Source organism: Cervus canadensis, chromosome X (genome assembly GCF_019320065.1).
Source record: "Cervus canadensis isolate Bull #8, Minnesota chromosome X, ASM1932006v1, whole genome shotgun sequence".
Classification (NCBI taxonomy): Eukaryota; Metazoa; Chordata; class Mammalia; order Artiodactyla; family Cervidae; genus Cervus; species Cervus canadensis.
Window position 1 is genome coordinate 61,731,489 of NC_057419.1, and position 24,509 is coordinate 61,755,997.

The window sequence follows — 24,509 nt, forward strand, 5'->3', positions numbered from 1 at the left end:
TTTATTCCTTTTTCTTCTCTAATTGCTGTGGCTAAATATTCCAAAACCATGTTGAATAATAGTAGTGAGGGTGGACACCCTTGTCTTGTTCCTGACTTTAAGGGAAATCCTTTCAGTTGTTCACCATTGAGGATAATGTTTGCTGTGGGTTTATCATATATGGCTTTTATTATGTGGAGGTATGTTCCTTCTATGCCTGCTTTCTGGAGGTTTTTTTTTTTTTAATCATAAATGGATGTTGAATTTTGTCAAAGGCTTCCTCTGCATCTATTGAGATAATCATATGGTTTTTATCTTTCAATTTGTTAATGTGGTGTATCACATTGATTGATTTGCTGATATTAAAGAATCCTTGCTTCCCTGGGATAAAGCCCACTTGGTCATGATGTATGATCTTTTTAATATGTTGGATTCTGTTTGCTCGAATTTTGTTAAGGATTTTTGCATCTATGTTCATCAGTGATACTGGCCTGTGGTTTTCTTTTCTTTTTTGTGTGGCATCTTTGTCTGGTTTTGGTGTTAGGGTGATGGTGGCTTCATAGAATGAGTCTGGAAGTTTACCTTCCTCTGCAATTTTCTGGAAGAGTTTGAGTAGGATAGCTGTTAGCTCTTCTCTAAATTTTTGGTCGAATTCAGCTGTGAAGCCGTCTGGTCCTGGGCTTTTGTTTGCTGGAAGATTTCTGATTACACTTTCGATTTCCATGCTTGTGATGGGTCTGTTAAGATTTTCTATTTCTTCTTGGTTCAGTTTTGGAAATTTGTACTTTTCTAAGAATTTGTCCATTTCTTCCAAGTTGTCCATTTTATTGGCGTATAGTTGCTGATAGTAGTCTCTTATGATCCTTTGTACTTCTGTGTTGTCTCTTGTGATTTCTCCATGTTCATTTCGAATTTTGTTGATTTGATTCTTCTCTCTTTGTTTCTTGATGAGTCTGGCTAATGGTTTGTCTATTTTATTTATCTTCTCAAGGAACCAGCGTTTAGCTTTGCTGATTGTTGCTATAGTCTCCTTTGTTTCTTTTTCATTTATTTCTGCCCTAATTTTTATGATTGCTTTCCTTCTACTAACCCTAGGGCCCTTCATTTCTTCTTTTTCTAGTTGCTTTAGGTGTAGAGTTAGGTTATTTATTTGATTTTTCTCCTGTTTCTTGAGGTAAGCTTGTATTGCTATGAACTTTCCCCTTAGCACTGCTTTTACTGAATCCCATAAGGAAGGGTTGTTGTGTTTTCATTGGCATTCGTTTCTGTGCATTTATTGCTTTCTTTTTTGATTTCTTCTGCAATTTTTGGTTATTCAGAAGCGTATTGTTTAGTCTCCATATGTTTGGTTTTTAATAGTGTTTTTTTAACTTTAGTTGAGATCTAATTAGTTGACATCTAATCTTACCGTATTGTGATCAGAGAAGATGCTTGAAATGATTTCATTTTTTTTTAAATTTACCAAGGCTAGTTTTATGGCCCAGGATGTGATCTATCCTGGAGAATGTTCCATGTGCGCTTGAGAAATAGGTGAAATTCATTGTTTTGGGGTGAAATGTCCTATAGATATCAATTAGGTCTATTTAAAGTTTTAAAGTTTGTGTTTCCTTGCTGATTTTCTGTTTAGTTGACCTATCCATAGGTGTGAGTGGGGTATTAAAGTATCCTACTATTCTGGTGTTACTGTTAATTTCCCCTTTCATACTGGTTAGCATTTGCCTTACATATTGCAGTGCTCCTATGTTGAGTGCATATGTATTTATAATTGTTATATCTTCTCCTTGGATTGATCCTTTGATCATTAGGTAGTGTCCTTCTTTGTCTCTTTTCACGGCCTTTATTTCAACGTCTATTTTATCTGATATGAGTATTGCTACTCCTGCTTTCTTTTGGTCTCCATTTGTGTGAAATATCTTTTCCCAGCCCTTCACTTTTAATCTGTATGTGTCCCTTGGTTTGAGGTGGGTCTCTTCTAGACAGGATATATAGGGGTCTTGTTTTTGTATCCATTCAGCTAGCCTTTGTCTTTTGATTGGGGCATTCAACCCATTTACATTTAAGGTAATTATTGATCCCATTGCTACTTACTTTGTTGTTTTGGGTTTGAGTTTATAAACCTTTTCTGTGTTTCCTGTCTAGAGAAGTTCCTTTTGCATTTGTTGAAGAGCTGGTTTGGTGGTGCTCAATTCTCCCAGCTTTTGCTTGTCGGTAAAGCTTTTGATTTCTCCTTCGTATTTGAATGAGATCCTTGCTGGGTAGAGTAATCTGGGTTGTAGGTTTTTCTCTTTCATCACGTTAAGTATGTCCTGCCATTCCCTTCTGGCCTGAAGAGTTTCTTTTGAAAGATCAGCTGTTGTCCTTATAGGAATCCCTTTGTGTGTTATTTGTTGCCTTTCCCTTGCTGCTTTTAATATTTGCTCTTTGTGTTTGATCTTCCTTAATTTGATTAATATGTGTCTTGGGGTGTTTCACCTTGGGTTTATCCTGTTTGGGACTCTCTGGGTTTCTTGGGCTTGGGTGGCTATTTCCTTCCCCATTTTAGAGAAGATTTCAACTATTATCTCCTGAAGTATTTTCTCATGGCCTTTCTTTTTGTCTTCCTCTTCTGTTTTGTTTTTTCCTCGCGGTTATGTTGCCCTCTGAGATTCCAAAACTCTCCACAAACCTGTCGGTGAGAGAGTTTCCTGGTGTTTGGAAACTTCTCCTCCTTCACGACTCTGTCCGCGGGATGGGTCTCCATCCATGACTCTTTTGTCTCTCTTTTTGTCTTTTATGTTTTGTCCTACCCACTTGAAGACAATGGGCTGCCTTTCCGGGTGCCTGGTGTTCTCCTCTAGTGTTCAGAAGTTGTTTTGTGGAAGTTGTTCAGCATTCAATGATCTTTTGATGAATTTGTGGGGGAGAAAGTGGTCACCCCATCCTATTCCTCTGCCATCTTAGGACCGCCTCCTAAAACTTACATTTCTGAGATAATCCTCAGTTGGTCTAAATGCATTGTCCTTTACATATATTGTTGGATTTAGATCACTAATATTTTGTGGAAAACTTACATCTCTGTTAAGAAGGGTTATTGGTTACTGATTTCTTTGTGTGTGTGTGTGTGTGTGTGTGTGTGTGTTTGTGTGTTTGTGGGTGGGTGGGGTGTCATTCTCTGTCAAGTTTGGTTTCAGGATTCTCCTAACCTCATAATAACAGGATGGGAATTGTTTCTTCATCTATTTTTTGAGAAGGTTTGGCAGGCTTTGTATTGTTTCTCTACCTATTGTTTAATAGAATTCACCAGCTGATTGGTTCTGGAGTCCTAGTTGAGGGAAAAAGATTATGATATCAAACTCAATGTATTTGGAAGATATAAATCTCTTATTTCCTCTTATGTCAGTTTGGGTGAATTATATTTTTCAATAAATTTTTGTATTTCACTTAAGTTGTTGGATATACTGGTATAAATTTGTTCAGCCTATTCTGTCATTATTTGTTTAATATCTGTAAGATCATTTATTGTAGATTCTTTCAATTTTCTTAATCAATCTTGCTAGGGGTGTATTTGGTATTTCCCTGGAGGCTCAGTGGTAAAGAATCTGCCTGCAATGCAGGAGCCGCGGGAGACTCAGGTTCAATCCCTGGGTCAGGAAGATCTGCTAGAGGAGGGCATGGCAACTCACTCCAGTATTTTTGCCTGGAGAATCCTATAGACAGAGGAACCTGGTGAGCCAGTCTGTAGAGTTGCAAAGAGTCGGGCGCGACTGAAATGACTTCATACGCACGCACAGGGTTTTTTTGTTTCTTTTTTTCAGAAAACCAAAATTTTGCCTTGTTAATCTAAGCTATCGTTTATTTTCTTTTTCACTTATGTCAGTCCTTACCTTTATAATTGCCTTCCATCTATTTACTTGGGGTTTAATTTGCTTAACTTCTTCTAGATTCTTAAGGTAGAACATTAGATTCATGGTAAACCTTTTTTCTTTTCTAATATAAACATTTATAACTATAAGTTTCCCCCCAAGAACCTTCTTAGCTACATCCCACAAAATTTGGTGTTTTGTATCCTTATGATCATAATTCAAAGTATCTTCTAATTATCCTTGTGGTTTCTTTTTTCAATCCATGGTTTATTTAGAACTGAGCTGTTAAATTTCTAAATATCTTAGAGTTACTTACTTCTAATTTAATAATTTTGTGATCAGACAATGAACTCTGTAATATTTTCAATCCTTTTGAATTCATCAAAAGTTCTTTTTTTTTTTTTTAAGTTTCAAGCATATCATTTGCCTTTTATGGTTCCAGGTACACTTGGAAAGAACGTATTTCTGCCATTGTTATGTGTGATGTTCTTTAAATGTCAGCTAGTTCAAGGTGGGAGAAGGAAATGGCAACCCACTCCAGTACTCTTGCCTGGAAAATCCCATGGATGGAGGAGCCTGGTAGGCTACACTCCATGGGGTCGTGAAGAGTCAGACACGACTGAGCGACTTCACTTTCACTTTTCACTTTCATGCATAGGAGAAGGTAATGGCAACCCACTCCAGTGTTCTTGCCTGGAGAATCCCAGGGACAGAGGAGCCTGGTGGGCTGCCGTCTATGGTGTTGCACAGAGTCGGACACGACTGAAGCGACTTAGCAGCAGCAGCGGCAGCAGCAGCAGTTCAAGGTGGTTCATAATTTTGTCTGGATTTTTATACCCTTACTGTTTTCTCTGGTTGCTCTATCGGTTACTGAGAGACAGGTGTTAAAATCTGTAGCTATGATTATGGATTTGTCTACACTCCCTTTAGTCCTGTCAGTTTTTGCTTCATGTTTTTAAAACCTTGTTATTTGGAGCATATGCATTTATAATTGTTTAATTGTTCTATATTCCCAATGAACTGGCCTGTTTTGTCGTTTTAAATGTTCTTCTTTTCTCTGTTTATCTTCCTTGCCTTGAAGTCATTATTTATTATTATTATTATTAATTTGCTGACTCAGTTTTCCTATGTGTACTGTTTGCATGGTACATATTTTTCCATTATGTGTTTGACTTTCAACCCCTCTGGATCTTTACACAAAGTAACTGTTTTAAACAGCATGTAGTTAGGTCTTGTAGTTAGACTTTGACCTATTCTGACAATCTCTGTTTTTAATGAGAGTGTTTAGTACATTTACATTTAATGAAATTACTGATATGATTGGATTTAGGTGTACCACTTTAATTTGTTTTCTATTTGTCTGATCTGATGTTTGATTCTTTGTTACTCCTTTCCTACCTTTTTTAGGTTTTATCAACAATTTTTAATGTTCAATTTTAACTTATCAATGGGCTTTTCACTTATTCCTCTTTGCCTAATTTTTTTTATTAATAGGAGTTTCTCTAGGGATTAAAATATGCATACTTGTCACAGTCTTTATGTGAATGTTGACAATGATGCAAAACCACCATTGAAACAATACCAATGCTGGTGAAGAAGTGAAACAATGTACTGCTTCCACTAGGCCTTTAGTACCATTAGGAAGAAGGCAGGTACAAGAGCATTCACTGAAGCACTGTTGTTGTTTTTTAAAAAGTAAAAATAATTAAAACTTGAAACAACCTATATGTCGATTAGTAGGGGACTAGATAAATAAACTGTGAGCTATTTATTCAATAGAATAGTACACAGAGTGAAATGGAACAATTAGAACTGTAAGAATAAATATAAATTTCAGAAAATATATTGAATGAAGAGACATTTGCTGAAGGTCACAAATATATGATATCTCTCATAGGAATTATAACAGGATATACTGTTTATGGTTATATTGGAGTGGGTGGCCTATCCCTCCTCCAGCAGATCTTCCCGACCCAGGAATCGAACCTGGGTCTCCTACATTGCAGGCAGATCTTTACCAGCTGAGCTACCAGGGAAGCCCAATACACATTATGTAAATGTACACCAAAATTCCCCCACAAATCCAAAGGCATGCTAAATGCAAAATTCACGGTATTTGCTCTTTCTGCAAGAGATGGAGAGAGGAAAGAAGAAAAAGAGGATCAGGAGTTCAAGCTGTATGCTACTATGGAGAACGGTATGGAAGTTCCTTAAAAAAAGCAAAAATAGAACTAACATGTAACCCAGCAATCCCACTCCTGGGCATATACCCAGAGAAAACCATGATTCAAAAAGATACACACACCCGAGTGTTCATTGCAGCACTATTTACAGTAGCCAGGACATGGAAGCAGCCTAAATGTCCATCAACAGAGGAATGGAGAAAGAAGATGTGGTACATGTATACATGGAATATTACTCAGCCATAAAAGAGAACAGACTAATGCCATTTGCAATAACATGGATGGACCTAGAGATTGTCATCTTGAGTGAAATAACTCAGTCACAGAAAGACAAATGTCATGTGATGTTGCATATACGAGGAGTCTAAAAAACTGGGGTACTGTGCAAATGAAGTTGTTTACAAAACAGAAGTAGAGTCACAGATGAAGAAAACAAAGTTATCGTTACCAGGAGATAAGGGGAGGAGGGTTAAATTGGGAGATTGGGATTGACATAGTCACACTACTATATATGTGTAAAATACATAATGACAAAGAACCTGCCGTGTAGCACAGAAAACTCTACTCAATACTCCTATAATGGCCTATAGGAGAAAAGAATCTATAAGCGAGGGCATATATGTATATGTATAACTGATTCACTTTGCTGTACACCTGAAACTAACACAACATTGTAAAGCAATTATACTCCAATAAAAATTGTTTAAAACTATATAATTTAATTGTAAATGAAAATGTTTTAATAAACAAATAATATTTTAAAAATATTCTGTGCACCTCTAGTTCTGAGAGAAGATGGAGTAGACACACTACTCCCCATTCCTCTCATTCAGTATAGCTAAACATCCTAGACAAATTATACACACACACACACACACACGTGCATGTCTGTGTGTGTGTGTGTGTGTGTGTGCATGCGCACTCAGTTGTGTCCATCTCTTGGCGAGTCTATGGACTGTAGCTTGCCAGTCTCCTCTGTCCCTGGGATTTTCTAGGGAAGAATACTGGAGTGGGTTGCCATTTCCTCTTCCAGGGGATCTTCCTGATCCAGGGATTGAACCTCTATCTCCTGCGTTGGCAGGCAGATTCTTTACCACTGAGCTGCCTGGGAAGTCTTATTTATATATAAAGAAGACTCTGAAAGGGAACGAGAAGAATGCTAACCAGGTAGGAACCTCGGGACTGAATAAACAACAGGGTGGCAAGTGCCCTGGCTTTTCCTTTTGCCCCATATATCCTGGACTGGGGTGCCAGAGAAGGCAACAACTTGGAAATGAGAGTGAACACAAAGAAAAAAAGCTTGCTCTCACTAGTCAGAAGACCAATGAAAGGGGCAGCCTAGGAAGAACACAAAACTTTTAGATAATAACTGCCTTACTCCAGCCATACACCGCTACAGAAATAGTAGTGGCCACACTCCCATTCCTGCCAACAAACACTGGGTTGGGAGTCTAGATTTTTGCCCTCACATGGCTGCATGAAGGTGCTCCAACCTCCCTTCCTCTTTCCTGTGAATGTGGTGTCAAAGAAGGCAGAGTGGAAAGTCAGACCATTAATCCATACCAAACAAAAATGAGGTGCCCCTCACCCTCTCTGCTGGAATGGTGTCAGAAGAGGGCTAGTGGAGGGTCATGACATATACCACTGCTGTAGTAGGCAAAATAATACCTCCCCAAATGTGTCTGTGTCCTAATTCCCAGAACCTGTGAATATGTTGCGTTACATGACAAAGTGGAAATAACTTTGCAGATGGAGTTAAAGTTGCTAACCAGCAGACCTTAAAATAGGGAGATTTTTCTGGATTATCTAGGTAAACCCCATGTAACCACATGAGCTCTCCAAAGTATAAGTGGGAGGCAGAAAAATGGGTATAGATTCTACTGTGTGCTGTGCTTAGTCGCTCAGTCATGTCTGACTCTTTGCAACCCTATGGACTGTAGCCTGCCAGGCTCCTCTATGCATGGGATTCTCCAGGCAAGAATACTGGAGTGGGTTGCCATGCCCTCCTCCAGGGGATCTTCCCGACCCAGGATTGAACCCAGGTGTCCTGTATTGCAGGCAGATTCTTTACGATTTGAGCCACAGGTGGGGTTTTCCCCCACATCAGGCAGTTCTCAGGCGCCAGCTGGGTATCCTACAATTCAACTCAATTCTGACACTATCTACCTGGGGACAGGGTCAGATTCCACAAGTTAGGGCTTTGGTCCTACAAGACTGTTCCCTCACCCCCAGTTCAGACACCAATCGCAAGTCCATGTTGTCACCTGGGCTTCTGACCCACCAGCTATGGATTGGAGATTCCAACAACTCCCTCCTTGGGTTTGATAGTGGCTCACAGAACTCAAACATTTTAACTTACTAGGCTACATGTTTATTGTAGAAGCCTATAACTCGGGAACAGCCAGATGGAAGAGACACATAGGGCAAGGCATGGGAGAAGGGGTGGGCGCTTTCATGCCCCCTCCAGGTGCCATCCTCCCCACACCTGCAAAGTGCTCACCAACCCAGAAGCTCTCCAAACCCATCCTTTAGGGTTTTGATGGGGCCTTCATTACACAGCCATGACTGGTGAAATCATTGGCCAATGGCCACTGAGTCAACTTCCAGGCCCTCTCTGCCCCCTGGAGATTGGGATGGGACTGTGGGGGTGGAGGTGGGTTAGGACTGAAAGTTCCAACCCTCTAATCACCTGGTTGGCTTCTCTGGCAACCAGATCCCCCACCCCTTAGGTGCTTTCCAAAAGTCTCTCATTAACATAACTAAAGATACCTTTCTGACTCTCATCACAGGAAATGCCAACAAGGCCAGGGACCAAACATGTTTTTCTTATTATAAATCACAGTATCACAGTGGGTTAGAGGGGTGTAATGTGAGAAGGACTTGGCCCATCATTGCTGGCTTTGAAGTTGAGGAAAGGGGGCCATGAGCCAAGGAATGTGGCAGCCTCTAAAAGCTGGGAATAGCCCTGAACTTGCAGCCAGCAGGAAAAACAGGACCTCAGTCCTACCACTGCAAAGAATTGAACTGACAACAAACCAAATGAGCAAGAAGTGGGTTTCCCCCTGGAGCCTCCAGAAAGGAACACAGCCTGCTGACTCCCGAATTTTAACCCAGTGAAACCCCTACCAGACTTTTGACCTAAACAAAACAAAACAAAACAAAACTGGGAGATAATAAGTGTATGCTGTTTTAACCCCCTCAATTTCTGGCAATTTGCTGCAGCAGCAATAGTGTTGCTGGTGAATTTAAGGTTCTTTCTTCATCATGAAAGAATTTGGAGATGAAGTATTGCAGGAAGGGGGTCCCCTTTCAGGGCCCAAGACTGGGCTCTTGTCTAACACTTGGAAGTGAATTGTCCAAGGAGACACACGTACTGACAAAGCAAGAGGCTTTATTGTGCAGGGGCACCCAGGTGGAGAGCAGTAGGGTAAGGAACCTAGGAGAACTGCTGTGCCATGTGGCTTGCAGCCTTGGGTTTTATGGTAATGGGATTAGTTTCTGGGTTGTCTCTGGCCAGTCATTCTGATTCAGGGTTCTTCCCGGTGGTGCACTGTTCAGCCAAGATGGATTCCAGATAGGAGGATGCTGGGAAGTAGTGGGACACATGGCGTCTCCTTTTGACTGTTCCCGAACCTTTCTGGTTGGTGGTGGCTTATTAGTTCCATGTTCCTTAATAGGACCTCCTGTCTTAAAATAACTCAGGCAAATGATTACTATGGTGCAGGGCCAAGGTGGGCGGTTTCAGTCAGTGTGTTTCCCCTAACATCTCCCCGCTGAGAAACTTCATACTCAGGATACTTCTTGGGAATTGGGGGCAGAGGTCTCTCTCTTCTGTAACTACTTCTTACTGAGAGTGGGCATAGTCCTGCCTGGCAGAGCAGATATCTCTCTCTACCTGATCTAAGTTGAGGTATTCCATATTTGAAACTGGCTTCCACCCTTGTATTAACATCAGTTTGGCTTGAACCTGTTGGTGTCTGTTGGAGATACACTTTGCAAGGAGGAGTTGAAGCATACAGGGGCCAAATAGGAGGCCTAGTAGGATAGTCATCACTGGACCCAGAAATGGCAGGAGCCAAGAGCAGAAAGGAGGACTCCACACCCCTGTCGAACCCAAACCCCAGATACGTGTGGCCCGTTCTAAGATCCCCTTGTATCTCCTTGGACCTGTCCAGACTAGTGATAATAAAGACAGCATTCTTCCTTCAGATAAAGACATGTGCCCCCCTGCCCTGTGGTCAGTAAGTCTGGGGCCCAGTGATTTCGTAGAACCATAGTGGCTAGGGAGCCTAACTGGGATTGTAGACGTCAGAGGGTCCTCGCAGTTTTCTCCTATGGTTCCAGCAGTGTCGGTAGAAAGCCTCTGGAATTTATGCAAAGAAGTTCCCCCCCGTGGCAGCCCCTGCCAAACCAATGGCCAGTCCTGGTGCCAGGAACAAGGGGGTGTGCAGTGCTGCATGATGTATACTGTGCTGGGTATATACTGGTAGAGGCAAGGAGGCATTACTCCTGGCCAGATCTTTGTGGGGCGTGACATACACTAGAGAGCAATTTCCCGACCAAAAAGGGGGCAGAGATAAGATAAGAGATAAGTAGGTACTGCATATGAAGTAGACACCCTGGCTGTGTTCAAGCTGGGCAACAAAACAAGTTTGCCAAAGGGGGGCACAGTTTGCATCTGCCATACAACTGGAGCATGGCATAAGGGAACAGGGGCAGTCCTTTAGCAACGGGGAGGAGACTGTCACCCCACTTGCTGCAAAGCCAGCTGCAGTGAGGGCATTTAGAAAGGGATTCAAGTGTTGCGAAGCATCCTGGGACTTGTCCTCGGGGTAGAGAGTATTTCGTTTGGGTTCCCACCATAGAGTTAGGTTCTCAGGGGTGGGGACCCCCTACAAGGGAATAAAGAGTGGTCAGAGTTGCCCATCCAGTTTAGAAACCAGGATGATTGGGTGTGGTGTTTTGGTCGTCTAGAACAGAACATGGATTTTCGAGATCATTTGGTTAATGGGGTCCGAGGAGAGCCTCGTGCCTGGGGATAGGTATAGTGTGTCAGTTTTGCCAGAACCGCTTAGTTCCCAGGCTTTGGGCTAAATCGTAATACCCTAGAGCAGTTTCTAGATCCCTGTTTTTTCCTGCCGGTTCTGACACTGAAAGTTACTCCACAGTGTGAGCTGTCCAGATCTCCCATAGACACCCCTGTCCGGGAGTTGTTTTTGAAGCAAATAGGGAAGGTCACTTGGGGAATGTTAGTCGAGAGAGAAAATAAGGGATCGGGTGGGATTGCAGATGTTATCGTGCGAGTAAATATAGCCAACTGTCTCTGGTAGCAGGGCATGAAGTTTTTCTCCCCTTTTACCCAAAAGACTATGTCATGACCAGATGGGGTGTGTTGAGTGTAGCACATCGCTGGCCTGGAAGGGTGGGCCACTGATACCATGGGATAGGTTGGACATATCCCCAACTTCTGCTGCTAATGCAGGTCCAACAAGGGGTAGTAAGGTTAAGTCGAGAAGCAGTGTGGTTTACAAGTGTATATACATCATTAAGGGAGACGTTAATAGCTGTACAGGGAGGCATAATCAGGAAGAAGAGGGACATCATAGGATACATTTTTACTTATCTGATGGTGTTCTGCCTGTATAAGAGTCTGAGGTCTTCAATAGGTTCACAGGAATAGTTGTCCTCTGGTTTGGGGGTCTCAGTCCCCATCTCCCTATCCTGTAAACCACAGGATTTTATTCTAGAATTGTGGACACAGGCAGACAGGCCCTTTGCTTTTACAGCAGTTGAGGTTACTAGAACAACCTGATATCACCGTGTCCATTTCTCTGACAGCTGATTCAGACTCCCTTTCTCTTGCTAGGTCTTCACTAACACTTGGACCCCCACTCTACTTGGGGGTTTTTCAAGTCTTCCTGTGTCTTAGGGAGGACTTGCTCTCCATATCGTTGGAGTCCTTACCGAAATATTCCCAGGTCAATTATATGCTTTAGGAATGCATTGGTGTCCTCATCAGAAAACAAATCAGAAGTTAAGAACGGGCGTCCACACATCATTTCATAAGGGCTTAATAACAATGGCTGTTTGAGGGCTGCCTGTACTCTCATGAGGGCTATGAGTAGCATATGGACGTGGTGGTGTTGCACTGAATTAATTCTCACAACCACACAGGATTATGAGAGACAGTGCAGGGAGAGGTCACAGAGGAGCAACTCCCGGAGAAAACGCTGAGTGCATATTTATTGAGAACTTATCTGGAATTCAGTAACAGAGCTCAGCAAAGCAATAGTAAGGCTTTGACGATAAGGAAGTTTGTTCTGCGTGCAGAACAACATTTGCTGAGGCTGACAGTATCAAGGTATACCTTGGCTGACGGTCAGCCAAGGTATCTGTCTTAGGAGCGTGAGAAAGAGTACGTAAGGAAAGGGAGAGACAGAACAATCTCCAGAAAACAGGGCCTTGAGAAAGTAACATCATTTATATTCCCACAATTCCCCTCTTCTTGTTTTATTAAGGAGCGTGTTGATTTCCTTCTTGTCAGAGAAACAGCATCAGCGTAGCTTCGGTGCGAGTAAGGCATGAAAACAAGGTGATTAATGTTCAGACTAAAAATGAGACACAAAGAATAGTTATGAGCAATATGCATGGGAAGAAAACATGATTCCAAGTTAAGTTTAGAGGTGCAATTTTTAGGATTCAGCCAAGTAGCAGTATCAGAGAGTGTTTGGAGAGTGGCATCAGAGGAATGTTGTTGGAGAGTCTTTATTTGTTCATGAAGTATAGTTTGTAAGTGTAAGATGGAATCATTAATGATATAATCTGTCTTAGGGTTTAAACGTTGTTTTAAATTATTCCAGGTTTCAGAATAATTGTGTACTACTTATGGTGTAACACAGACATGTGAAAACATGCTATCACAGTCCAATTGAGAATGAGTCCATAAAGCTTGTTGACTTTCACCAAGCCAAGACAGCAGCCTCCAGAGCTGCGAGGTGAGACAATATCATTTGGTCACTTTCAATTTGTTTAGTAAGGTCAGAAGTGATATTAGACATAAGGGTTTGTACCTGATTAGCAGTCTTTAAATGAAACAGTGAAAGCAGTGGCCGCAGTTGCAGCTAGGGCAGCGGCTGTAGTAATACCTATAATAGAAACTATGAGTGTCCCTAAAAATCATTTTTTATGTATAACTAATTTAGATAAGGTCTGCACTATTTGAGCAAGGGGTGAGCCACCAAGCCAAGGTCGATTTATAGAAATGGGTATCCAATCTGAGCTTGTTGTTTAAGGGTAAAAGGAAAGGAATGATTAATTAAATGGGAATAGTTATAGCAAGGAGTAAGAATAGTTCCAGGAGGTAGGGTCAAAGAAAAATTAGAGTAAAATCGGGTGCTAGTGCAAAGATGTATGGTCTAGTGGTACAGATATTGACATAAGTGTGAAGATTGTGAAGATCTGTGAAATTCCAGATGAAATGACCATTGGAAAAAGTGTCAGGACTTCATCATAGAATGCGTGGAAAGAATGGGAGTGGACGGCACCATACGAGAATTTTATTGGGAGAATACCGTAAGGGAGCATACCACAGCCTAAATATAGGGCCAGCAAAACCAGGATTCCATAAAGGATTAGACTTATAATAATGAAAGGGTAAAGACCAATTCCAAATCTGTCCATGTCAAGTCTTATTACTGTCTTGTATCAATAATGCTTGAGGTCCCCAATTTTCTATAGTATAATTGTAGGGGGAAAGGAGTTGTGTAGGGAAATTACTGGAATGGCAGACGTGCCAACTGAAACCATCAAACATATCCATCTCCACCCAAGAATAAGCACATAAAGGAATAGGAGGTTTAGGGTAGGACATGCCCAGAGTCATGTTACCGTGAAGACCAGCAGTAAAAACAAAAGTTTGGTGCTTAATAGCAACAACTCAAGATTCAGATTTTGGAGGCCGTTTTATATTGTTCATATACCATTGTGGGCCTGTATAAGCACGTATTTGTGCATCTATAAGACTGGTAATATAGAAAGGCAGATGAGGAGTGCCATTAATAGTCCAAGGGTCGTCTAGGATGTGTATAGGCACGTCAGGAGGATGTGGGAACCATTTACCTCCCGTAGTGGCAGAATCATTAGTGGAAATAGGAATTTCAGGATCTTCCCAAGTGACAGTGGGAAGTAAGGGAGGATTCAATAAATGAGCCCAATAAGTAAGGCTGAGACAGGAAGCTTGAGTGGTGTGAAGGAAAAGAAGAAAGGCTTACATAGTTTTACCTTACTGGCAGAGTTTGTGGTTATAGTAGCTAAAAGGGAAAGCAATATCTTTTCAGGTGTAATGGGAGTGCCAGTATTAACAAGAGCATTTTCAGCCCTTGAAGTAAGGCGTTTAATATCACCCCAAGTGATGTCAGTGGCTGGTGAGGAGATCCGAGGTCTCTTTGGAGGAGGCATGCCTGGAGGTGGTACTGGATCGGTGGTCAGTAGTTGAAAGTCGGGTAGTGGATTCTTGAGTCTAGGGTACCAACTCATGGTAAAGTTTAACACAACGAGCAGGTATCCAGAGAGGACCTGATGGAGATAAAACAGTTGCATATCCTCTTCCCCATGTTAGTAATTTCACTGGACCCTGCCAGACGGGAGATGGGGGATGCTTATTGCAAAATGTTGACGTGCTGTGGAATGTGAAAATTTTTGTGAAAGTGTTAAATGATTAGTGGTAAAGAAGGCAACATGTAGCCTTTCTCTTGGGACTAATTCCTTCCTTTTTTTTTTTTTGTTTATTGAAGAATAATTTTTGTAAACCGTTTAGCTTTACCTGTAGGGTTATGTGGAATCCCAGTCACATACATCATATTCCACAAGTATAATAAGAACTGTTGTGATTGGGAGGATGTATAAGTAGGGGCATTGTCAGTTTTAATTGTTTTAGGGTGGCTCATAACAGCAAAGCATTCCAAAAGATGTGCTTGAATGTGTTTTGCTTTTTCTCCATGCTGAGCTGTGGCCTAAGGGAAACCAGAAAATGTATCAATAGTTACATGGATATAAGTGAGAGGTTTAAAAGGCGGATAATGTGTAACATCCACTTGCCAAATTTCATTTGTGGAGAGTCCTCTAGGGCTGACATCAGTAGCTGAAAAAGAGGGAGTTAGAGACGGACAAGTTGGACAGGTGCAAACTATTTCTTTAGTTTCATTATTAGTTAGAGAAAACTGCTTGCTTAAGGTTCTAGCTCCTTGATGAAAGAACTGATGTGACTGAAAGGCATCTGTAAATAAAGATCCGGTGAAATGGAGATTAGAATCAGCTTGATGATTACCATATGCTAGAGTTCCAGGATATTGTGTATGTCCTCGAATGTGGGCTATAGACAGGGGAGCATGGCATAGGTGGGTATGCCTAGAATAGGGCGCAATCAATTCAAATGACCTAGAAATTGTTGAAGAGAATGAAGCGTTAAAGGATTGGGAGGCCGAAAAGACAATTGTGTAGGTTTAATTGAAGTATGGAGCAACTGAAGTCCGAGATATTTCCAAGAAGGGAAATTTGAAATTTTTCTGGAGTGATGATTAATCCTTGAGTAGTTAAATAGACTTGTGGAGAGGAAAGGATTTCTGTTGGTTTTTTTAGGGCATGAATGAGGAATTAAAATATCGTCCATATAATGATAAATGTTAGCAGTGGGCTATTGTTGCCTTAAGGGCCGTAATGTTAGATCATCAAGTCTCTGACATATAGTCGGGCTATTCATCATGCCTTGAGGTAAGTATTTCCATTGATATCTCTGTAAAGGCTGATGATTATTAAGAGTTAAAACAGAAAATGCAAATTTTTCTTTATCGTCTGGGTGTAGAGGAATGGTAAAGAAGCAATCTTTTAGGTCTATAACAATCATATCATGATTTTCAGGAATTAATGTTGGGATAGGGAGACGAGGTTGGAAGGGTCCCATGGGCTGTATTCTAGCATTTATTGTTCACAAATCATGGAGTAAGTGCCATTTAATGTGTTGTTATTGGATTAGGCCCTGTGAGTAGCAAAAGTCTTTGGACGATACCTGTCTTATTAGCCTCATGGTTTAGGAAAATATTTCCTCTTGTTTCTTTTCATATAGAGAGTCACATTGTTATAATTATGGATTTTATATGAAATTGTATACCATCATTATATCAGTAGCTCAGTCGCATATTTTGCAATGTAAGGGACAACATTTTTTGAAGTAGGCAACATCGTAAGTAAGAACTTAAGTCAAGAACTTCCATTAGGTATAGCCCCGTGATATCTCCAGGTCATTTGATTTAGTTTGCTAAATGACCATAGTGCCTCTTGAGAAACCTGTATACAGGTCAGGAAGCAACAGTTAGAACTGGACAAGGAACAACAGACTGGTTCCAAATAGGAAAAGGAGTACGTCAAGGCTGAATATTGTCACCCTGCTTACTTAACTTATATGCAGAGTACATCATGAGAAACGTTGGGCTGGAGGAAGCACAAGCTGGAATCAAGATTGCTGGGAGAACTATCAATAACCTCAGATATGCAGATGTCACCACCCTTAGGGCAGAAAGTGAAGAAGAACTAAAGAGCCTCTTGATGAAAGTGAAAGAGGAGAGTGAAAAAGTTGGCTTAAAGCTCAACAGTCAGAAAATTAAGATCATGGCATCTGGTCCCATCACTTCATGGCAAATAGATGGGGAAACGGTGGCTGACTTTATTTTTCTGGGCTCCAAAATCACTGCGGATGGTGATTGCAGCCATGAAATTAAAAGACGCTTGCTCCTTGGAAGGAAAGTTATGACCAACCTAGACAGCATATTAAAAAGCAGAGACATTACTTTGCCAACAAAGGTCCGTCTGGTCAAGGCTATGGTTTTTCCAGTGGCCATGTATGGATGTGAGAGTTGGACTATAAAGAAGGCTGAGTGCCGAATAATTGATGCTTTTGAACTGTGGTGTTGGAGAAGACTCTTGAGAGTCCCTTGGACTGCAAGGAGATCCAGCCCGTCCATCCTAAAGGAGATCAGTCCTGGGTGTTCATTGGAGGGACTGATGTTGAAGCTGAAACTCCAGTACTTTGGCCACCTGATGCGGAGAGCTGACTCATTTGAAAAAACCCTGATGCTGGGAAAGATTGAGGGCAGGAGGAGAAGGGGACGGCAGAGGATGAGATGGTTGGATAGCATCACCGACACAATGGACATGGGTTGGGGTGGACTCCAGGAGTTGGTGATGGACAGGGAGGCCTGGCGTGCTGCGGTTCATGGGGTCGCAGAGTCAGACACGACTGAGCGACTGAACTGAACTGAACTGAATTGTTGTTAATCTCTTGGTTCTAAATCCTGGAGCCTCTGATCTTTATTCAAAGACTGGTTACTGAGATAAGCTTTAGAAACAAACTCAGAGGGTCCTTCTTATTGTTTCTTTTGTTTGTTTGTTTTATTTTTTCCATTTATTTTTATTAGTTGGAGGCTAATTACGTTACAATATAGTAGTCGTTTTTGCCATACATTGACATGAATCAGCCATGGATTTACATGGAATCCCCATCCCAATCCCCCCTCCCACCTCCCTCCCCACCCAATCCCTCTGGGTCTTCCCAGTGCACCAGCCCCAAGCACTTGTCTCATGCATCCAACCTGGGCTGGTGATCTGTTTCACCCTTGGTAATATCCATGTTTCAATGCTGTTCTCTCAAAACATCCCACCCTCGCCTTGTCCCACACAGTCCAAAAGTCTGTTCTGTACTTCTGTGTCTCTTTTTCTGTTTTGCATAGAGGGTTATCATTACCATCTTTCTAAATTCCATATATATGCGTTAGTATACTGTATTGGTCTTGATCTTTCTGGCTTACTTCACTCTGTATAATGGGCTCCAGTTTCATCCATCTCATTAGAACTGATTCAAATGAATTCTTTTTAATGGCTGAGTAATATTCCATGGTGTATATGTACCACAGCTTCCTTATCCATTCGTCTGCTGATGGGCATCTAGGTTGCTTCCATGTCCTGGCTATTATAAACAGTGCTGCGATGAACACTGGGGTGCATGTGTCTCTTTCAGATCTGGTTTCCTCAGTGTGTATGCCCAGAAGTGGGATTGCTGGGTCATATGGCAGTTCTATTTCCAGGTTTTTAAGGAATCTCCACACTGTTCTCCATAGTGGCTGTACTAGTTTGCATTCCCACCAACAGTGTAAGAGGGTTCCCTTTTCTCCACACCCTCTCCAGCATTTATTGCTTGTAGATTTTGGATAGCAGCCATCCTGACTGGCGTGTAATGGTACCTCATTGTGGTTTTGATTTGCATTTCTCTGATAATGAGTGATGTTGAGCATCTTTTCATGTGTTTGTTAGCCATCTGTATGTCTTCTTTGGAGAAATGTCTGTTTAGTTCTTTGGCCCATTTTTTGATTGGGTCATTTATTTTTCTGGAATTGAGCTGCAGGAGTTGCTTGTATATTTCTGAGATTAATCCTTTGTCTGTTGCTTCGTTTGCTATTATTTTCTCCCATTCTGAGGGCTGTCTTTTCACCTTGCTTATAGTTTCCTTTGTGGTGCAAAAGCTTTTAAGTTTCATTAGGTCCCATTTGTTTATTTTTGGTTTTATTTCCAATATTCTGGGAGGTGGGTCATAGAGGATCCTGCTGTGATTTATGTCGGAGAGTGTTTTGCCTATGTTCTCTAGGAGTTTTATAGTTTCTGGTCTTACATTTAGATCTTTAATCCATTTTGAGTTTATTTTTGTATATGGTGTTAGAAAGTGTTCTAGTTTCATTCTTTTACAAGTGGTTGACCAGTTTTCCCAGCACCACTTGTAAAGAGGTTGTCTTTTTTCCATTGTATATTCTTGCCTCCTTTGTCGAAGATAAGGTGTCCATAAGGTGTCGTGGATTTATCTCTGGGCTTTCTATTTTGTTCCATTGATCTATATTTCTGTCTTTGTGCCAGTACCATACTCTCTTGATGACTGTGGCTTTGTAGTATAGTCTGAAGTCAGGCAGGTTGATTCCTCCAGTTCCATTCTTCCTTCTCAAGATTGCTTTGGCTATTCGAGGGTTTTTTGTAAGGCCTCTTTAACCATAAGAGTGGTGGCTGCTACTGCCTCGAGCCAAGCAGGCCACCCTTTGGCTACCTCATCTAGTTGTTTTGAGAGGTAGGCCACAGGCTGTAATATGGGCCCCACCATTTGTCCTAACATCCCAAGAGCAGTTCCTACTCTCTCAGAGACATACAGCCTGAAAGGCTTTTCCAGGTTTGGGAGGTCTAAATCTGGAGCCATACTGACAGCCTCTTTCAGGACATTAAAGGCAACCTTGCAGGTCTCCATTCCAATCAAGTGGCCCATCCTCCTTGCTTCTTAGTTTCTCATACAGGGGTCAGGCCAGATTCTCATAACCAGGAATCCAGATCCAGGAAAATCCAGTCATTCTTAAAAATCCCCTAAGCTGTTTCCTCGTTTGGGGGTAAGGGGTATTTAAGATGAGGGATTTCCTCTGGAGGGTCAAGCTTTTTTTTTTTTTTTTCCCCTCCTCTGTAATTATAAATCCTAAGTATCTTATTTGGGTTAAACTAATCTCAGCTTTCTTAGGGGATACCCGATATCCCTTTTCATAAAGAAAATTTAAGGTTTTTATAGTATCCATTTGAGAGCTGGTAAAATCTGGGCTTGTTATGAGCAAGTCATCGACATATTGTATTAGGTTACTGTTTGCTAAGGTTAATTCTCTTAGTTCTTTCCCCAAGGAAGTCCCCAAAATATGGGGCCTGTCTCTAAACCCCTTTGATAGTCATGTCCAGCAAGGTTATATGGCCTGCCTTGTTCCCAGGGCCCGCCACTCAAAGGCAAAGAGCTCTAGGGACACAGGATGGAGAGGAATGTAAAAGAAAGCATCCTTAAGGTCTAAGACTGAAAGGTACTTAGCAGTTCCTGGGACTTGTGATAGGAGGGTAGATGGGTTCGGGACTATGGGGGGAATGGGACCCACAGCCTCTTTAACTGCTCTTAGATCCTGGATAAGTCGATAAGATCCATCTGGCTTCTTAACAGGCAGGATTGGAGCATTGCAGGAAGACTCACAAGTGATTAGGATTCCAGTATCCCGGTATTTATTTGTTAACTAGCGTTTCAAGTCCCTCAAGAGCTTCTGGTTTTAAGGAGCATTGTCTTCTCCAGTGGAGGGGAATCTGCCTCAGGAGAATCTTCACTGGTGAAACATTTATGACTGGCCCGGGGGCTGGAGACACCCCACACCTGGGGATTGACCTCATCTGAGAAAGGGAGGGAATCCTCCTTTCCTATGTCTGACTGCAAATGTTCAGACACCAGACAAAGGAAGTTATCAGTTTCTAGTTTTCCCCACCTCACTCTGGTCTGGAGGCAACACAGTAAGTCTCTCCCCAGTAGGGGAGCAGGACAACCAGGGATGTATTAAAAGGGATGGGTCCCTTGCCAATCGCCCACCTTACAATGGAGGAGCTTAGTAAAATTTCGACTTTGGGATTTTCTGTCCACCCCCGTCACCATTTCAGTCAGGGAATCTAAAGGTCCTAATCGGAAGGGAAGAACAGAGAAGGCAGCCCCCCCGCCCCCATCCGAAAGAAGTTCACAAGGGTCGAGAGGAGTGATCTGGATCTCACCATTCTGGTGGACGGGCGGGGAGCTGTTCTCAAGCCGTTGGGCATCCTCAGTCCCGGTCTCCTAGGACTAACACAGACAGAGCAGGTGTAGGGGTCTCAACATGCCTTCCCTTAGGGTGATATGGACACTCCCCTTTCCAATGTCCATCCTCTTTGCAGTAGGCACACTGGGTGCATCTCAGTGGTGGATCCCTAGGATCCTTTTTTCTTTCTCGCTCTCTCCGTGACCCTCACACAGTGGTAGGGTGAACCAAGGCCAATATTTTAGCCTGTTGTTGGGCTAAGGCTTGGACTGGCTTCTCTATCCTTCCATCCTTTTGGGCTTCTCTTTGCCCTCTTTTGACCTCCTCCTCCCGGTCCCTATTGAAAAACACTTTCTTTGCCTCCTCCACTAGCTCATCTCTTTGCCGGAGGATGTGAGGTGGTGGTACAGTGGGAGCTATTCTGACATGGCCACTGGAAGTTGTGAAAACATGGCTGCAGTCATCTTCTGTGGCGCTTTCTACCTCTGAAGTTCAACTGATCCTCGCTGGAGCCAGTGTCAATTGAGTAGTGTCTCCTGGACCTCTCCATTGTCTAAAGTGAGAGCACAGCATTCATGAATTTTTTGTTGCTGATTTACCTTAATGATGGCCATGGTTTTTTTTTTCTTTTTTTGTATTCTGCCATATTTTTTAAAGTTTTTTACAAAGTTGATGACAGAATCACTCTCATATATTCATTAGAAACAGTAATTCCTAATGGAGAGGAAGAGTAAGTTGGATAATATAAAATATTATGTCCAAATCATGTGTATTTAAAATATTTTTCTATGTTTATCCAATGGATTTATTTTCTAAAGATATAGGTATTTTGTTTTAGATTATGAATTCACGTATTTTGGAAATCTGGTAGTGTTAGATGCTAACTCTTTGTGTGTATTTTTAATTTTCCAAGTACTCACACAGGTAAGTACATCCAATTCATGGCAGCCTGATTTTTATATAAATATAACTAAGATTGAAAGCAGAGTTCTACTGATTTTAAAATATAATTCAGTGTTTGGTATTTCTTGGTGGTTTAAAAAAGATGTGTTTTTACATTTTACTGTACATCATTATGTTGCAAATTAGATTTGAAATTTCAAAGCTATTGAAACTGGGTTTTACATGTTTAAACATAGGTATGTAACTGAATTTCTGTATTATCAGCTCACTTGGGATATAATCTATTTGGGCTTAGTTCAGTAGTGTTTACTTTGTAGTAGCAAGTAAACTCATACTGTGTATTTACCTTCACTGCTAAAAGATTTCATCACTCTTTTCTTTTTTCAAACTTAGCTAAGTACATGTGTAGGGAGAGTAAAATTGTTAACAATTTTGGGTTAAGATTCCACAGTTACAGACAAATACTTCAATCTGATTAATAGTAGAGTCTTTTAATATCATGATTTTTGGCATTACCACTGATTACCTCTCCTTAAAATTCCTCCTTGACTTTTGTGACAATGCTATATATTTTATTCCATTTTCAAGTAGTTTTGCCTTCTCTGGCTTTCCTCAGAGGAAGTGTAGGAATCCCTCTGGGCCCTATTTTAATTCCTCAGTTTTTCAGGCCCTGTTATATAAGAGTCCGTTTGACGTTTCACCTGTCATCAATATCCAGATGACTTCCAAGCCTGCGTTCTCTCACTTTAACCTCTCTTCACTCTTAATCCCCTTTTTTCCCCTAGTCTGGGGCTCTGTCCTAATCAATCTGTTTCATGGCTTCTTCCTTTTTTCCCAACATCTCTATTGAGAGATAATTTACATACCATAAAATTCACCCATTTAAAGTGTAAATTCGATTGTTTTTAGTATATTCACAGCGTTGTGCAAACCATCACCACACTTGGAATTTATAACATATTCATCATCACCACAAAAAGAAACCCTTTCCTGCTAGCAGTCACTCTTATTTTCTTCTTTTTCTCTCCCCTTAGCCCTTAGGTAACAACTACTAATCTACTTTCTGTCATTAAGGATTTGCATATTCAGGGTATTTTATATTAAATGGAATTATATAGTATGTGGTCTTTTGTGACTGATTTCTTTCACTGATTTCTTTAGCATGTTTTCAAGGTTCATCTATGTTATAACAAGCGTCTTTTTATTAACAAATATTCCATTGTGTAGGTATGTACTGCATTTTTTTATCCACCCATTGGTTGATGGACATTTGCGTTGTCTCCCCTTTTGGGGTGTTATGAATAATGCCATTATAGGAACATACATTTTCTTTTTCTTGGGGATATAGTGTATTCGGAGTGGAATTGCTGGGTCATATGGTGACTTTTTAACATTTAACACTTTGGGGAACTGCCAAGCCATTTTCCAAAGTGGATACATCATTTTACATCCCCACCACCAATGTATGAGATTTCTAGTTCCTTGCCAAAAAGTAAAATAAAATATAAAATAAAATAAAAATCCTCACCAACCTTGTTTTACTCCATTTGTCTTTTTGATTGTAGCCATCCTTGTGGGTATGAAGTATTTCATGGCCTCTTAACCAGGAACTTTGGGAATCCTCCCTCCCAAATTCCCTCTTCTGTTAGTTTCTTAGGAGCTCATCGACGAACTTCAGGAGGCTTATAAGTTAGGTGAAATTGTATGCAAAATTGTGAGTGTTTGCAAATATGTATTTATTTATTTTTTTAAATAAACTCAAAGGGGTTTATAACACAAAGGGGTAGCAAACACTGAAATTTGCAACACGTGCTGTACAACTTGTCATTCTTAATTCTGCTTCTGTCTAACCTAGTTTTTATCAAAAGTGCTTCCATATCATCTGTGTCAGCCATCTGGCAGCATGGTAAAAAATGCAAATTGCTGGGCACTGTCCTACACTTATTGAATCAGAGTACTCTGAGGGTGGGATCTAAGAAATTTACATTGTGAACAAATGCTCCGATAATACTGATTATAATTAAGATTTATCAAGTGCTTACGGTGGGTCGGGTACTCTTTTAAGCTCTTGTTTCTAAATTAACCCACTTATTCCTCATAGTAACCACCACCCTACCCCTCACCCCTCCAAAAAAGTACTGTTTTTCTCTATTCACTGCTGATGAAAAATAAGGATTAGAGAAAAGTCACAACTTCATGTTCTTACAACTAATCATTACCAAAATTGGGCTTTATATTGAGAAGTCTGCCCCTACAATTCAAGCCCTTAATTAACCATTAAGCTTAGCTACCTTTCAAGCGATCATTCTTAAGCATATAGATGTTTCAGAACCACTGGCCTCATCTATTAACTCTGAATTAAAATACCTACATACTTCCTCTATCTGTTTCTTACTCCAAAATTTCTTTTAATAAATCACCTTCAGAAAGCCTTCCATGAGTTAGGCATGCTTCTGTTCCTTTCCCCGCATGATGTGTGTGTGTGTGTGTGTGTGTGTGTGTGTGTGTGGGTGTGTGGGTGTGTGGGTGTGTGTTAGTATTTGCTTATCAATATGGTCTGTTAAATTACTTATTTCAATATAATTCTTTTTTCCAGAAATGGACAGCCGATTTCTCGATGGCAGAGGCCTTACCGTTTTTTCTATCTCCTTACTGTGCTTAGTCTTTTACAATAACTATTCAATATAGTAAGTGTTAACTAAGTAGAGGGAGAAATAGTAGCAGACTAATCATTTCAGTACCCTGAAAGATGTTAAGGTGATAGATTGCGCCATAGCATTTGGCTAGAATGGTTGGATAAGATAATGCTGCAATACCAGGGAGTTGTCCAATATCAAGGAAAGGACCTCAAGTTCTAGGAGGGAACTACATTTCTAATTGGGAATTGAATTTGCTGGTAAAGATAGTAAAATGGAGGAGATTGAAGATAGGAGTAG

General features: G+C 41.1%; 1 protein-coding gene across 1 annotated transcript in view; it reads left to right on the top strand.

The window, feature by feature from the left end:
• Positions 1-24,104, top strand: part of LOC122435576 (zinc finger X-linked protein ZXDB-like) — a 59,430-nt gene extending 35,326 nt beyond the window's left edge. Inside the window, exon 3 of the mRNA XM_043459752.1 lies at positions 21,043-24,104. Coding sequence (XP_043315687.1) covers positions 21,043-21,159 — 117 coding nt within the window. The 3' untranslated portion in view covers positions 21,160-24,104. The remainder of the gene's footprint in view (positions 1-21,042) is intronic.
• The last annotated feature ends 405 nt before the right edge of the window (positions 24,105-24,509 follow it).